The sequence below is a fragment of the Chrysemys picta genome, chromosome 2 (assembly GCF_011386835.1).
Source record: "Chrysemys picta bellii isolate R12L10 chromosome 2, ASM1138683v2, whole genome shotgun sequence".
NCBI classification, from domain to species: domain Eukaryota; kingdom Metazoa; phylum Chordata; order Testudines; family Emydidae; genus Chrysemys; species Chrysemys picta.
The window spans coordinates 193,706,023-193,720,786 of record NC_088792.1 but is presented as its reverse complement, the minus strand read 5'-3'; the positions used below and the strand labels follow the sequence as shown (position 1 = coordinate 193,720,786).

The window sequence follows — 14,764 nt, the reverse complement described above, 5'->3', positions numbered from 1 at the left end:
GAAAGACAAAATTAAAAGATATTACCTCACCCACACCTGTCTCTAATATATACTGTATGTAACTTTAAATGTTCTTATCCATATCAATGTCTAATCTTTGTTTTGAAAACCCTCAACATCTTGTGACAAGGAGTAATATGATATTTAAAAGTATTCTTTCAGTTTCATTGACTGTCATGCTTATGTCTTGTAGAAAGAGTAAAAAAGGAACACAATTTACTTTTTCTGTGCCATTATTTTATAGAGTGCTATCCTGTCCCCATTTATTTGTCTCTTCTCTAAGCAATTACAATTTTTTTCAGTTTCTCTTATTATGGAAATCTTACCACTCCTCTACTCATTGTGGTGCCCACCATTTGACTTGTTCTTGTCCTACCTCTTTATTTATTTTTAAGACCAAGAGAAAGAGCGAGACCAGGACTGAGCACAGCATTGAAGGGGAGAGCTTACTATCATATTCCATAATGTCATCAGAAGGCCTCAGCAATTTTTCCCCCCATCTCGTTCCATGTACATCCTAATATTCAGGTTTTTTGTTTGTTTTTAAACAAACAAACAGCAGTTGTGCATTAAGGAGATAACTTAAGTGTGCTGTATACAAGGACACCTAGGTTTGTGCTTTGTTTTGTTAGTTAGCTACATCTAATTTAGAACCCAGTAATGTGTATGAATTCAAAATTATTCCTTACACTGTACATTGCACTGTATCTGTCAACATAGAACTTCATCTGCATCTTGCAACCTATTTGCCTATCTTAGTTACATGCTTCTCAAATTCCACATGCTTCTGCAGTTTTGACTGTCCTAAATCATTTTATGTAAACTGCATATTTTGTCTCAGTACTGTCCACTCCCATTTTCCAGATAATTTGTAAATATATTCAAATAATAATGGCCGATCCTTTGGGTACCCCATTGTTCAGAGAAAAGATAGTCTTGTGGTAAGGCACCAGATGAGAGCTTTGGTCTCACCTCTTCCACAAGCTTCCTCTGTAAATTTGAGAAATGGCACTGTGCCTCCATTCATCTCCAGTCCAATGGGGATAAGAAACCTCAAAAGGATGTTGTGAGGATGCATACCTTAATGTATGCAAGAAGCTCAGATTCTAGGAGCATAAGTATCACAGTAACTGAAAGAAGTGAAATAATCTTTTACATTTTCAAAACTGACCTACTTTTGTTTTTCTCTTAGCCAATTTCTAATCTATGACAGAACTTAACCTGTTACTTCATGACTGCTTAGTTTCCTTAACAGATTCTTGAGCAGGAAGAATTCTAGTTGATTCGAGAAGCCCAGTTTTCCTTTATAGACGTCATGCTTGTTTGTCCCCATATCATATTCATCTTGGCATTTTATAATTCTCTCTAATTCTTGTTTTAATAAATTTACCTGGTAAAGTAAAGCTCAGTAGTCTGGCGCTCTCAAGATCCTCTCTACCACCTGGTTTAAGAAGAGTTCTATGAAAGCTTGTCTCTTGCACCAACAGGAGTTGGGCCAATAAAAGATATTACCTCCCACACCTTGTCTCACTTATTTTTCAAAAATAAAAAGATTGATACAACATTTGCTGCCCTTCAGTCTCCTAGTATGGTAGCAGATTTTTATAAGATAGCATACTATTAGCATCTCTGGGCCAAAATTTTTAAAGTACGTAGGTGCCTAAATATGCAGACAGGTGCCTAACCCCATTGAAATCAGTGGTATCCTAGGTGGTTTTCAAAATCCCATTAGATACCTATCTGCATTTAAGTAGATTTATATATCTGGCCCTCAGTTACTTCATTCTTATCTAATGTTTCTATATATCTAGATAGTCATAGGACTGTAGCATCTTGATTGCCTTCTCAATTCTTACATGAAACTGATCCTTATGACTTATCAGTTTGTTCCTGCACCCACCTGTAAACGGACAGTACCTCAATCTTTATTACCTTCCCCAGACCTCATCTTTTCAAGTATCTTTGCTGCAAAGGAAAGAATTCATGTAGCTTGTGTGTAATGCCCTTAATTGCTTTCTTTGAAACTTCCTGCTTGTAATGAACTTACATAATTTCTTAGCTGTTTTGATATCTTTGGCTATTCATTCTTCTAAATCCCATGTTACCTGCCATAGCGTATAATCCTTTTTATTGGAATCACTTTACTTTTATTATTAATTCTTTTTTAATTACAGGCACCTGTTTGGGTTGAATAAGCTCCTTTCACACACATACTTTTTTGTTCAGCTGCATTGGGTTGGTTTTGAATCTTGCCTTCTTGCTACCCTTTTTATGTATACCTTCCATGATTCAGTTATTGCATGTTTAAGAAGCTTCCATGATGAGTCAAAGGATTTTAATTTCTTTTTATTCTAGTGTCTTTTAATGTTATGGTACTGATTTTAGATACAGTCAGTTCCCCAAGTGAGTTTACATAATTGCATTGTAGTCATTATTTGCTAGTGAGTTATCCATAGATAACCGTGTGTTGCTTCAGATTTAGTCAAGACTTCACTTGTGCGCACTACAAGTACCTTTCCCACAAAGCAATCATTTAAGATGTCAAGGAATTGCTTCTCTAAATCTTTTCTCCCAATTGACTAAACTATCAAACATATTTTCCAATGTTTAGAATTATCACACAAATTCCCAGACATATATGAGATGAAAGACATTATTTGTGAAAAACCCAGTTAATCTCAGAAGAATGGGAGTCACTTGCTGGTCACCTTCTATAATGTAGATGCACTCTCTGTCAGGAGGATACTTGTTGGGGTAATTGGGAGAAGTGAAGATGCCTCCTTCTGCATATTTTGTCCAAGTTCCACACTGCACTGGTTTCTGCCCTTCTGAAGTGGTTTGCTTTTCTGCTTAAAATGGGGGGGGGGGAGGGAGAATCACATCACACAAAGTATTTAGTACACTTATAAACTATTTAAGGTAATAAGTTCCTATTAAGGGCCTAAACCTGCTTACATTGAAGCCAATGGGAGTTTGACCATTGACGTCAGTGGGAACAGGGTTGGGCTCCAGGGCTTGAATGGATAGTCCTTACTAGGCTGTCAAACAATTAAAAAAATTAATCATGATGAATTGCATTCTTAAACAATAATAGAATACTATTTATATAAATATTTTGGATGTTTTCCACATTTTCAAATATATTGATTTCAATTACAAACACATAATGCAAAGTGTACAGTGATCACTTTATTTTTTATTATAAATATTTGCACTGTAAAAATAAAAGAAATAGTATTTTCAATTCATCTAATACAAGTACAGTAGTGCAATATCTCTATCATGAAAGTTGAACTTACGAATGTAGAATTATGTACAAGAAATAACTGCATTCAGAAATAAAACAATGTAAAACTTTAGAGCCAACAAGTCCACTCAGACCTACTTCTTGTTCAGCCAATCACTCAGACAAACAAGTTTGATTACATTTGCAGGAGATAATGCTAGGGTGACCAGATAGCAAATGTGAAAAATCGGGACGGGGTGGGGGAGTAATAGGTGCCTTTATAAGAAAAAGTCCCAAATATCAGAACTGTCCCTATAAAATCAGGACATCTGGTCACCCTAGATAATGCTGCCCACTTCTTGTTTCTGCTGTCTCCTGAAAATGAGAACAGGTGTTCACATGGCACTGTTGTAGCTGGTGTTGCAAGATATTTCCATGCCAGATGCGCTAACAATTCACATGTCCCTTCATACTTCAACCACCATTCCAGAGGACATGTGTCCATACTGATGATGGGTTCTGCTTAATAACTATCCAAAGCAGTGCAGACCAACGCATGTTCATTTTCCATCATCTCAGTCAGATGCCATCAGCAGAAGGTTGATTTTCTTTTTTGGTGGTTTGGGTTTTGTAGTTTCTGCAATGGAGTGTTGCTCTTTTAAGACTTCTGAAAGCATGCTTCACACCCCATCCTGATCAGATTTTGGAAGACACTTCAGATTCTTAGATCTTTAGAAATCTCACATTGGTACCTTCTTTGAGTTTTGTCAAATCTGCAGTGAAAGTGTTCTTAAAATGAACATGTGCTGAGTCATCATCCGAGACTGCTATAACATGAAATATATGGCAGAATGTAGGTAAAACACAGAGAAGGAGACGTACAATTCTCCCTCAAGGAGTACAGTCACAAATTTAATTAACACATTAATTTTTTTAAACAAGCACTATCAGCATGGAAGCATGTCCTCTGGAATGGTGGCTAAAGCATGAAGAGGCATACAAAAGTTTAGCATATCTGGCACGTAAATACCTTGCAATGCCTGCTATAAGAGTGCCATGCAAACATCTGTTCTCATTTTCAGGTGAGATTGTAAACAAGAAGTGGGCAGAATTATCTCCTGAAAATGTAAACAAATTTGTTTGTCTGAGCAATTGGCTGAACAAGAAGTAGGACCGAGTGGACTTGCAGGCTCTAAAGTTTTACATATTTTTGCTTTTGAGTGCAGTAACAAACAAACAAATCTACCTTTGTAAATTGCACTTTCATGATAAAGAGATTGCACTACAGTATTTGTATGAGATGAATTGAAAAATATTATTTCTTTTGTTTATCATTTTTACAGAGCAAATATTTGTAATGAACATAATATAAAGTGGCACCTTAAAGACTAACAGATTTATTTGGGCATAAGCTTTTGTGGGTAAAAAGCCCACTTCTTCAGATGCATGTAGTGAAAATTACAGATACAGGCATAAATACACTGGCACATGAAGAGAAGGGAGTTACCTTACAAGTGGAGAATCAGTATTGACAAGGCCAATTCAGTCAGGATGGATGTGGTCCACTCCCAATAATTGATGAGGAGGTGTCAATACTAAGAGGGAAAATTGCTTTTGTAGTGAGAGCCAGCCACTCCCAATCCCTAGTCAAGCCCAAATTAATGGTGTTAAATTTGCAAATGAATTGTAGCTCTGCAGTTTCTCTTTGAAGTCTGTTTTTGAAGTTTTTTTGTTGAAGGATGGCTACTTTTAAATCTGCTATTGAGAGTCCAGGGAGATTGAAGTGTTCTCCTACTTGCTTTTGTAGGTTACTATTCCTGATGTCTGATTTGTGTTTTTGTGGATACAGACTAACACAGCTATCCCTCTGATAACATAAAGTGAGTACTGGTACACTTTGTATTCAGCATAAAAATATTTGAAAAATGTAGAAAAACATTTTTTTTAATTGTGATAAATTTTTTTGAGTTAATCGCGTGAGTTAACTATGATTAATCGACCTTACTCAGAATAACCTCCCATAGCATTAGATGACCCTGTGCCTGCTCTTGCAATCTGCAAATTTATAAAATAATTTTTATTTGAATTTTCATCAGTTCACTTTATTGATGCAAAAAATACATACGAGTACACTATGAAATATTTAAATATCTAAACAGGTATCCAGAAATTGAGACTATACACCATAAATAACATAACATACCTGTTCCTTTTTTTGTTGCCCCAGACAGATGTAGGATGATTAGACTTGCTACAACTGAAAGACAAAAATATATTGGGTACAACATGAGGTTACTGCCTGCAATTAAAGCAACTGGAACAATCTATCTCAAGATAATACAATTTAAAGATATCCACAGTACAAAAACAGACTGTTTTGTGGTGGCATTACAACATTATTTTAATAATATGTCTATTTGCAATTTAAAAGTATAAAAGTGTATTTATCCTGATAAAAGTGTCTAGGTAAAGATTAAATATGTAGTTTAAAAGACATTTCCCAACATTTGGGTTCCCCCTCCTTCTCCCCACCCTCCCTTTTCAATCTTCAAATAAGACACTGGACTGCCAATATTTACTTTTTTTTGTATGTTCATGTTTTGCGATTCAATAAAAAGGCAAGTGACTGCTACAAACACAGTGAGAAGAAAGACTGCTATAAAGGGTTGTTGCACAAGTCTCATTTCAAATCTGCTTTGTTGTGGCATAGACAAGTTTGGCCTAACGGTGGACAACATTGATGACTGCCCGGGGCACTGTGGTCAAGAGGCAAGGAATGGGGCAGCCTGGGGTGTGAGGCCACGGAAGGGAGCTCAATGCAATGGGGAGGTATCAGGGCCTGGGGATGCCAAAAGACAAGGTCCCACTGCGTGCCATTTTCCCTAAGGCCAGCCATGCATAAAGAACTTTTGAAAACTAATGTGGTTGTGCAAGAAGCAGAAATCTTTTTTTCACATCACGACCAAAAGCATCCGTAAGTCCCACTTACAGGAACTGTTCTGAGTGTGTGTGGGGGGAGGGGGGAGGGGGGAAATGGTAGATCTGGTTTATTTGAATTTTCTTACTGAGGCAATTGTTTCTTGCTGTGACAATTTGCAACTTCTTTTGCTGATACAATTAGCTGAATCTGGACCAAAATATCTGCATCCATAGTGGCGGATCAAATCTGGTGAAAACCAACTAAGTCTTTTTTGCTTCAGTTCAAGCTGCTGATACTTCCTGAGTTTCTGGAAGTTGCAGACTAGGAGTTAAATTCATGGCACTTTAGACTGGAGAAGGCTAGTAAGGAGATACTGTGGCCATTATCAGAAACACTGTCTCTCTTTCTCTCTTCAGAAAAGCAAGGGGACAGTTTCTTTAAAGGTGATTGTTAGACCTTTGCTGAAGAAATCATCTCTTGATATTGACCGTTGCTACAGTTATCACCTTGTCTCGGATCATCGGGGGGGGGGGGGGGGGTGGAGGGGGATCGTGACTCTACAACAGAGTAGAGAACAGCTTCAGCAGTACCTGTTATGCTCAGGTCTTTTCCACCCTAGTCCATTCGGTATTCATAGAATCATAGAAGATTAGGGTTGGAAGAGCCCTCAGGAGGTCATCTAGTCCAACCCCCTGCTCAAAGCAGGACCAATCCCAACTAAATCAATCATCGCAGCCAGGGCTTTGTTGAGCCTGGCCTTAAACACCTCGAAGAATAGAGATTCCACCACTTCCCCAGGTAACCCATTCCAGTGCTTTCCCACTCTCCTAGTGAAATAGTTTTTCCTAATATCCAACCTAGACTTCCCCAACTGCAACTTGAGACTATTGCTCCTTGTTCTGTTATCTGCCAACACTGAGAACAGCGTAGCTCAGGGATCGTCAACCTTTGGCACGCTGCTCGCCAGGATAAGCACCCTGGAGGGCCAGGCCAGTTTGTTTACCTGCTGCATCCACAGGTTCAGCTGATCGCAGCTCCCACTGGCCACGGGTCACCGTCCCAGGCCGATGGGGGCGGCGAGAAATGGCGCAGGCCGAGGGTTATGCTGGCCGCCGCTTCCCGCCGCCCCCATTAGCCTGGAGCGGTGAACCTTGGCCAGTGGGAGCCGCAATCTGCCAAACCTGCGGACGTGGCAGGTAAACAAACTGGCCCGGCCCACCAGAGTGTTTACCCTGGCGGGCCACATGCCAAAGGTTGCCAATTCCTGGCCTAGCTCATCCTTCTTGGAACCCCCCTTCAGATAGTTGAAGGCTGCTATCAAATCCCCCCTCACTGTTCTCTTCTGCAGACTAAATAAGCCCAGTTCCCTCAGCCTTTCCTCATAAGTCATGTGCCCCAGCCCCCTAATCATTTCTGTTGCCCTTTCCTGGACTCTCTCCAATTTGTCCACATCCCTTCTGTAGTTGGGGGCCCCAAAACTGGACAATACTCCAGATGTGTCCTCACCAGTGCGGAATAGAGGGGAATAATCACTTCCCTCGATCTGCTGGAAACGCTCCTACTAATGCAGCCCAATAAGCCGTTAGCCTTCTTGGCAACATATCCAGCTTCTCATCCACTGTAATCCCCAGGTCCTTTTCTGCAGAACTATCACTTAGCCACTCAGTCCCCAGACTTTAGCACTGCATGGAATTCTTCCATCCTAAGTGCAGGACTCTGCACTTCTCCTTGTTGAACCTCATCAGATTTCTTTTGGCCCAATCCTCCAATTTGTCTAGGACACTGGAGTGTAGGGACAGGGTCCGGAGCGAATCTACCTCTTCCCCCAGCTTAGTGTCATCTGTGAACTTGCTGAGGGTGCAATTCATCCCATCATCTAGATTATTAATGAAGATGTTGAACACAACTGGCCCCAGGACAGACCCCTGTGGCACTCCGCTTGATAGTGGCAGCCAACTAGACATCAAGCCGTTGATCACTACCCATTGAGCCCGAAGATCTAGCAAGTTTTCTATCCATGTTTTAGCCTATTTATCCAATCCATACTTTAACTTACTGGCAAGAATACTGTGGAAGACCATATCAAAAGCTTTGCTAAAGTCAAGATATATCATGTCCACCACTTTCCTCATACCCACAGAGCCAGTCATCTCATCATAGAAGGCAACTGGGTTAGTAAGGCATGACTTGCCCCTGGTGAATCCTCATTGACTGTTCCTGATCACCTTCCTCTCCTCCAAGTGCTTCAAAATGGATTCCTTGAGGACCCGCTCCATGATTTTTCCAGGGACTGAGGTGAGGCTGACCCGTCTGTAGTTCCCCAGATTCTCCTTCTTCCCTTTTTTCAGCCTGGGCATCATACAAAGACTGCACAGGTTTGTCTCCTGGTTATTAATGAAGATTGAGTATTCATCCTGATCATTTTAGATCTATCAGCTGTCATTGATACTGCTGACCATGAGAATGTTTTGATATATTCATGGGTCACAGTAAACCTAAATAAGATTGCTTTTGAATAGCTTCCTTCCTTTTTGTCCTGATAACACTGGGAAATTGCCATCTACATCAATAACCCTTTTATACAGAGTTCCACACTGTTTTGTCACATTTTGTGCTCAATGTGTAAATGAAACCATTAGGACAGTTGGAGAGAAAATATAGTCTGTGGTGCTTTCAGTATCCTGATGACACCCAGACCTGTATTTCTAGGTCTTCCGACCCGAGCCTTGCAGAGGTTTGTGGCAAAGTTTAGTCTCAAACAAAGAAAGACTGAACTGATGAAAAACACAATGCACTGGGGGCATATCCACCATTACTTATCCAGTACAACTGTCTTGTTGGATCCCCAGTTGCTACTGGATATTCAGGTAGAAGTTGCAAATGGTGTAAAGCATTCTTAATTTAGCAAGAAAATTGCAGCTTTTCAGATATGGATCTCTCCAGTCATCCATGGCCTTACTGCAACATGTTGTACATGAACTACATGTTCAAACACCTCAGAATGTGAAGCTAGTGTGAAATGCAGCTGCTCATTCACTAAAGCTGTGTTCCATGCAGGAAGCACATCTCCATTGGTTGCCAGCTAATTTATGGATAGTGTAAGATGTTGGTTTAGACTTACAATATGAAGCTAACTGCAAAGGCTCTTTCTGTCCTCATGAATCCATGGCAATTGCAATCTAAGGTACTCAAGCCAATAGGTCCATGGATAAAATGGGAGGAATCTGCTAGCAGGGTATTGATGTGAGGGGACCCAACTCCTTAATATTTCCCTCCCTCTATCTGCCAGAACCCAGATTTGGTGAAGTCCAGGTCATGCTATAGGGTGTCCCTGTTTCCCCTGGCTTTCCTGGAGCGAAGATCACATATTGCCTGAGGGTGAGGGTTGAATGGCACATGTGTAAATGTCTTTTCTGCTGCGACAGTTTATAAGTTATGTATTTATTACTATTTTAATTCTAAGTGTATATATTTTGAGACTCTGGAGCTGCGCATTTTCTAAATGTGAATAAAATAGCATTTGAAAGACCTATGCTCTGCAAAGAGAATGGGAATCATTGATAAGTCAATGGAGAGGGAGTATGCTCTTCACCCAACCCCCTAAACTAGTAAACCTTTTAGCTCTCTCAGAAGACACTGCTTATTAGAAAATTAACAAACACCACCTTATCCTTATATAGCACCTTCTATTGGAGGACCTCAACACACTTAAATATTAACATCCCCGCTCTACAGATGTAGGAACTGAGGCACAGAGAAGCCAGGTGAAGGGTCCCAGGTCCCAGTGACGTTGTAGCAAAGATGAGTGGAGAACCCAGGTCACTTAAATCCCAGCTTTCAGTTCTAACCACTAGAAACAATGCTTTTTAATTCACTTACCTACATTGCTCCAAAATGGAGAGCTATGCTTACAACTTGGCATGATGGTATTGACAATAAACAGTAAAGAATAAACTTGGAATAAAATATAATAAAAAACAAGAAAAACTTAAGGAGACTCTGCTTAATCCTGATATACTGTATCCAACACAGCTGTACTGTTCAAGTGAAATACTTGTTCCCTTTACTTTTAGTAGAGTAATTTGGATTGGGGGCTTTAAAGCCAACATCACAAAAAATACTTAGATTGCCACAAAACCCACTTCTTTCTTCAGTGCTTAAAGAATTATGGAAACATACCCCTTAAAACTTCAAGGCAAAGACTCAATAATATATTTCTGTCAAGCAGAAGAATGTTAACCAGTGGAGAAACTTCTCAAGATGAATATGCTTATCTGTCAATGGGTTAAATTTACTGGATTACAAACACAATATTTTGCAATAAACTGATTCCTTCCCCTTTTCCCCACCTCTTATTGCAGGACAAATACAATATTTCCCATATTTTTTTAAGCCAAAAGAAGAGCCTGATCCTGCAATCTTTACTCAGGCAAAACTGCTAGTCAGGGAGTTTTGCTGAAAGGAAGACAACAATATCAGCAATCATGTAGGTTTGGGGATTTTTAAAAATCAGGATCTCACCTAATTTCTTGTTGATCTCCCCTCTTCCCCCATTCCTCATCATCTAGTCTAATTGTAATTAGGCTTATTAGTGCTCCTCTGATTATGGACCTGTGCATATTTCCATTATACATCAATATTTGAAGAGGTTTATCATTTGGCCATAACAGTTGCTGGAGAATGTAACTTGACATGTAAGCTCTAACCCAGTAAAGGATTTTGAAAACAAGTTCTAAAAAATATTATTGCTATTTTACGACTTAGCAATGGCTATTGTTTCAGAGTACTGTTCCAGAGGCTTCAGTTTAAACCACCAACCCTTCACACCTTCTCTTATCTTGGGGGGAGGGTAGAAAAATGACACTTTCCGGACCACCCAGAGTCATACTGTGCAATAGGCCCCATTGATATTTTCCACACAAGAACTCGTGTTTCAAATGGCCTCGATACTGAGGCTTTTGTTTGTTTTACACAGGTCCTGTTTAGCGAGTACATCTCCTCGCGCCCCTCACTATTCCTATCTGGACAGGTTATTATTACGGAACGCGTACCGTTGTCAGTGCGCAACTCACAGCATTCACGTAACGATGCTCTACAAGAGTAACATGCTCTCCTGCTAAAGATTAGCAGATTTTGGATGGAGAACGCTGCAGCGTTAGAAGAGATTCAGAACCAAGAGCAAGTCACCAGGGCTTTTGATTCCTTCCCATTGATGATTCCCAAATCAATAGAGAACATAGACTAGCATCCAGAATAAACCGTCCCTAACACTGAAAATCGCATTTAAGGGTCTGATGGGGGGGGGGGGGGGGGGGAGTAAACTCCGAGTTGTGACTGAAACTCTATCCTTTAATCCTCCACATTTGTGTTTAATTATTTTGATTACCATGGGCCAAACGTAGATCTCTGTGACACCGGCGAGAATCCGGAGTACTGCCACTGAAATCAGTGGAGCTATTCTGGATTAACGCCGATGTGATTTAGGAGGAGAGCAGAATTTAGCTCCGTGTTTGAAGATCCCTCGGGTCTGTCATTTGAGGGTTCAAACCCAAGCCTCGGGGTTAACCCTGGTTAAAATCCCACACGCAAGGAGATCTCAATCAAGACTGAAATAGTGGCAGGTGGTATATCCTGTAATACCTATCAGTCCCTACAGCACCCTTTACTGGCTAGTTTTGCACGGCCACTGGTTACTTTGAAAGCTACTATCTCTCTATATAATTACAGGTATACTCAGTCCTCCCTATTATCACCACAAACTCAATAAACGAGTGCATGTGTCACTGCAAACGCCAGGCTATATCTACGTCTTTCTTGCACCTCTTTCAATTATACTGCATTGAGGGCGGAGGGGGGGAGAAAGTTTAAACCCACGCCTTGAAGCTGTGAGCCTCCCAGTTTTAACCGTCCTACAATGTCTCCACCTGTGCTGTTGGAGGAAGGAAAAATAGTTGCCCCGCGAAGCAGAGCAGCTTCAGGAAAGATACTTACTGTGAAACAAACTGCGCCCATGGATCATGTCTGTTCCTTACACAAGGGGCTTCGATCTCCACTAATTCCATTTAGATACGGGAGGACTTCCAGTGGTGGGGAGAGGATGGAGTAGGAAAATTGAAGCCCACACACACAGCGAAGGGTAGTAGCAGCAGTAGCAGCCCTTCCTTTCTCTCCTCCTCGCCTCCAAACAATCACCGGCGTCTCAACCCCATCACACCAGAGCGATCATCATCAACACCCTCATCTGTGAATCATATCAAAAGCAGCAGGCGCTGAGTACGACAGGGAGTCTGCATAACTGGCGGCGACGGGCCAGAGAGAGAGAGAGAGAGAGACCGGAGGACAAGCACCTGGCAAAGAGCACATCAAAAGGGGCCAGGAAAGAGGCAGGGGCAAATGAGTAGGGGGTTCGCTCGCACAACCCCCCCACCCCTAATCACCAGTTTCATACAAAACCAAAAGCCGGTCGAAGCATTTCCTGTAGGATTTCAAGCCCAACGTTTCCCAGACCTTTGGGTTCTTTTGATGCATTGAAGGAAGGATTAATGGGTCCGTCATCAGCTCCCTGGGCTTGCTCCTCTGAAGGGGTGGAGGGAGGGAGCCCAAAGGGGAGGGGGCAGGAAGATTTACCAGACAGGAGATTTAGTCATATTTGTGGGCAATGCAATCCTTATTAGAGAAGAAATCCTTTAAAATCGAACAAATCCATTTTTGCAAAACCCTCTCTCTGCGTGTTGCATGGTATCAGGCAGCAGCAGCAAGCGGCTGAAAGCACATTGCACCGCCTCAAATCCTCCCGGAGATGGATGGAGAGATAGAGAGATGGATGTACGTAGAGAGAGATCCCCTCACTCCTATAGTCCAGGAGGAAGAGCAGAAGAAAATCCCGGAGATTCTTCCATTCATTTCACGGCTGGGGGGAGGAGGATGCTGTAGATTCTTGAAGGGGGGGGGGAGGAGAGGAGAGTTTTTTCTTCCTTCACTTTATGTCCTAAAGAAAATGTTCATTGTTCCCCACCCCACCAACTGCATCTGTCAAAAGGAAACAAGATACGTTCCCTCTTTGAGCGGAGACTTCCCCCATTTACTTACACACACAGCACAGAGGCTGCAATAAAAGTTTAGCTGTTAATCCTTCGGCTGCAGATACGATCGCCTCTTCCAAACAACCCCCCGACAGGCAGGGAAATCTTTCACCCCCACTCTTCCCCCTCTTTTAGCGCCCTCCCCAGCCAGCTCTCAGCCCAAACACAGGCGGCAGAGGAATACTGGGGAAAAGGAGGGAGAGAAGGAGAAAATAAAGAGGAGAAGAGGACGACTAAGGAAGGCGGAAAGAAAGAAATGTAAACGCAAGGGAAGAGGGGGAAAGGAGCTGCAGTCTCCTCCCCCGCTCCTGGTCCTGCCAGCAGCGGGAGCTCCCACCGCAGCAGTCTTGGGCTAAGTCAGCAACACCAGCTCCTTCTACACAGGGTCCTCCAGTCTGCACCCTTTGCCTCCTCCCTGGCACCCTCAAGACACCCGCGCAGGAGGAAATGGAGGAGGGAACAAAGGGGGAGGCGCGGGGGGCAATGCAAAAGAGAAAGAACAGCGGTGTTTGCCCGAAGTGAGAAAGGATGATGGGGTGTTCCCACCCCTGGTCCTGTTGCTCCCACGCCTGCTGCACCAACGAAGCTGAGGCATGGAAAGAGAGCGTATATCGCCTCCCCCTTTCTCCCTCTGGGCTTGGGGTGAGGAAGAGGGAGATGAACAGGCTGCTGGAGACGGAAGGTCCTGACCACAGTATAGCCAGGGTCAGACAGAAAACCCCAACCCTCTTTTCCAGGCTGCCAAAAGAAAAAAGAAAAATAGACCGAATGCAAAAAGCAAAAGCCCCTAATTTCCGTACCTCACGCTCATGCCATCTGCAAAGAGAAAAGTGTTCACCCCCTGCCTTGAGGGAAAGCAGATAGAGACACAATAACTAAACAGACTGAGGGTCGGCTTTGGAGTGGAGTGGGGAGACAGATCATTAATATTAATTAAATATAAACGTCCTTATGTCTCCAACCGATGCAAATTTGCTGGTGCTTCTAAAATGTCCCATGAAGATTGATTTTGCACTTCTGTTTTGCGAGCAGCCTTGCAGAAGAACGTGGGTGGCTATTTCCCCAAATCAGTTGCCTCCCAGTTTTTCTGTGGAGCCTTTAATGCAACCTCTGTAGTGTCATGACTAATGCGTGATCGTGAAGAGTTAATTGTCCTTAAATGGCCGCACACGTTGCAGGGTAAATAGATTATCAGGTGCTGATGCGTGATATACTGACTTGGGTCCTTTAAAAAAATACGTATCTTTTTAGTAAAGCAGGTCTCTGTGTTACCTTTAGGACACCATTGAATCGCATAGCTGTTAAGCCCAAAAGGTAGATAACAAGAAACTTGATTTTACAGCAAACCAGCTGGATTTATCAACGATCCTCTTTTCCCCTTTCATTTTTTCCAATTGTCCCGTGGATCCTCTGCTGTGTAATCTGGAGCTAGGAAAGTATCTGCCATAGAGAGTTAAATATGCAGTCTGTCAGCTCCAGCTCCATACACAAGAAGAGTGTGAAGTAATCTTGGCTGATGGGATTCGCACATCAATC

General features: G+C 42.0%; 1 protein-coding gene across 13 annotated transcripts in view; it reads right to left on the bottom strand.

Moving 5' to 3' along the window:
- NETO1 (neuropilin and tolloid like 1) overlaps positions 1–14,167 on the bottom strand; it is an 88,273-nt gene extending 74,106 nt beyond the window's left edge. For 6 of the 13 annotated variants that reach the window (XR_002888236.3, XR_010598807.1, XM_005281471.5 and 3 more), the window contains exons 1-3: positions 12,138–13,306; positions 5,430–5,483; positions 2,709–2,849 (exon numbers count right to left, since the gene is read on the bottom strand). Coding sequence is in view for 10 of the 13 variants with exons in the window: in XM_005281471.5 (XP_005281528.1) it covers positions 2,709–2,849; positions 5,430–5,483; positions 12,138–12,165 (223 nt within the window). In the remaining 3 variants the exon portion in view is untranslated. Of the gene's footprint in view, positions 1–2,708; positions 2,850–5,429; positions 5,484–12,137; positions 13,307–14,028 lie in introns of those variants that run through there. The other 7 variants (XR_010598808.1, XM_065585169.1, XM_065585171.1 and 4 more) reach the window with 3 other exon arrangements.
- Between the last annotated feature and the right edge of the window lie 597 nt (positions 14,168–14,764).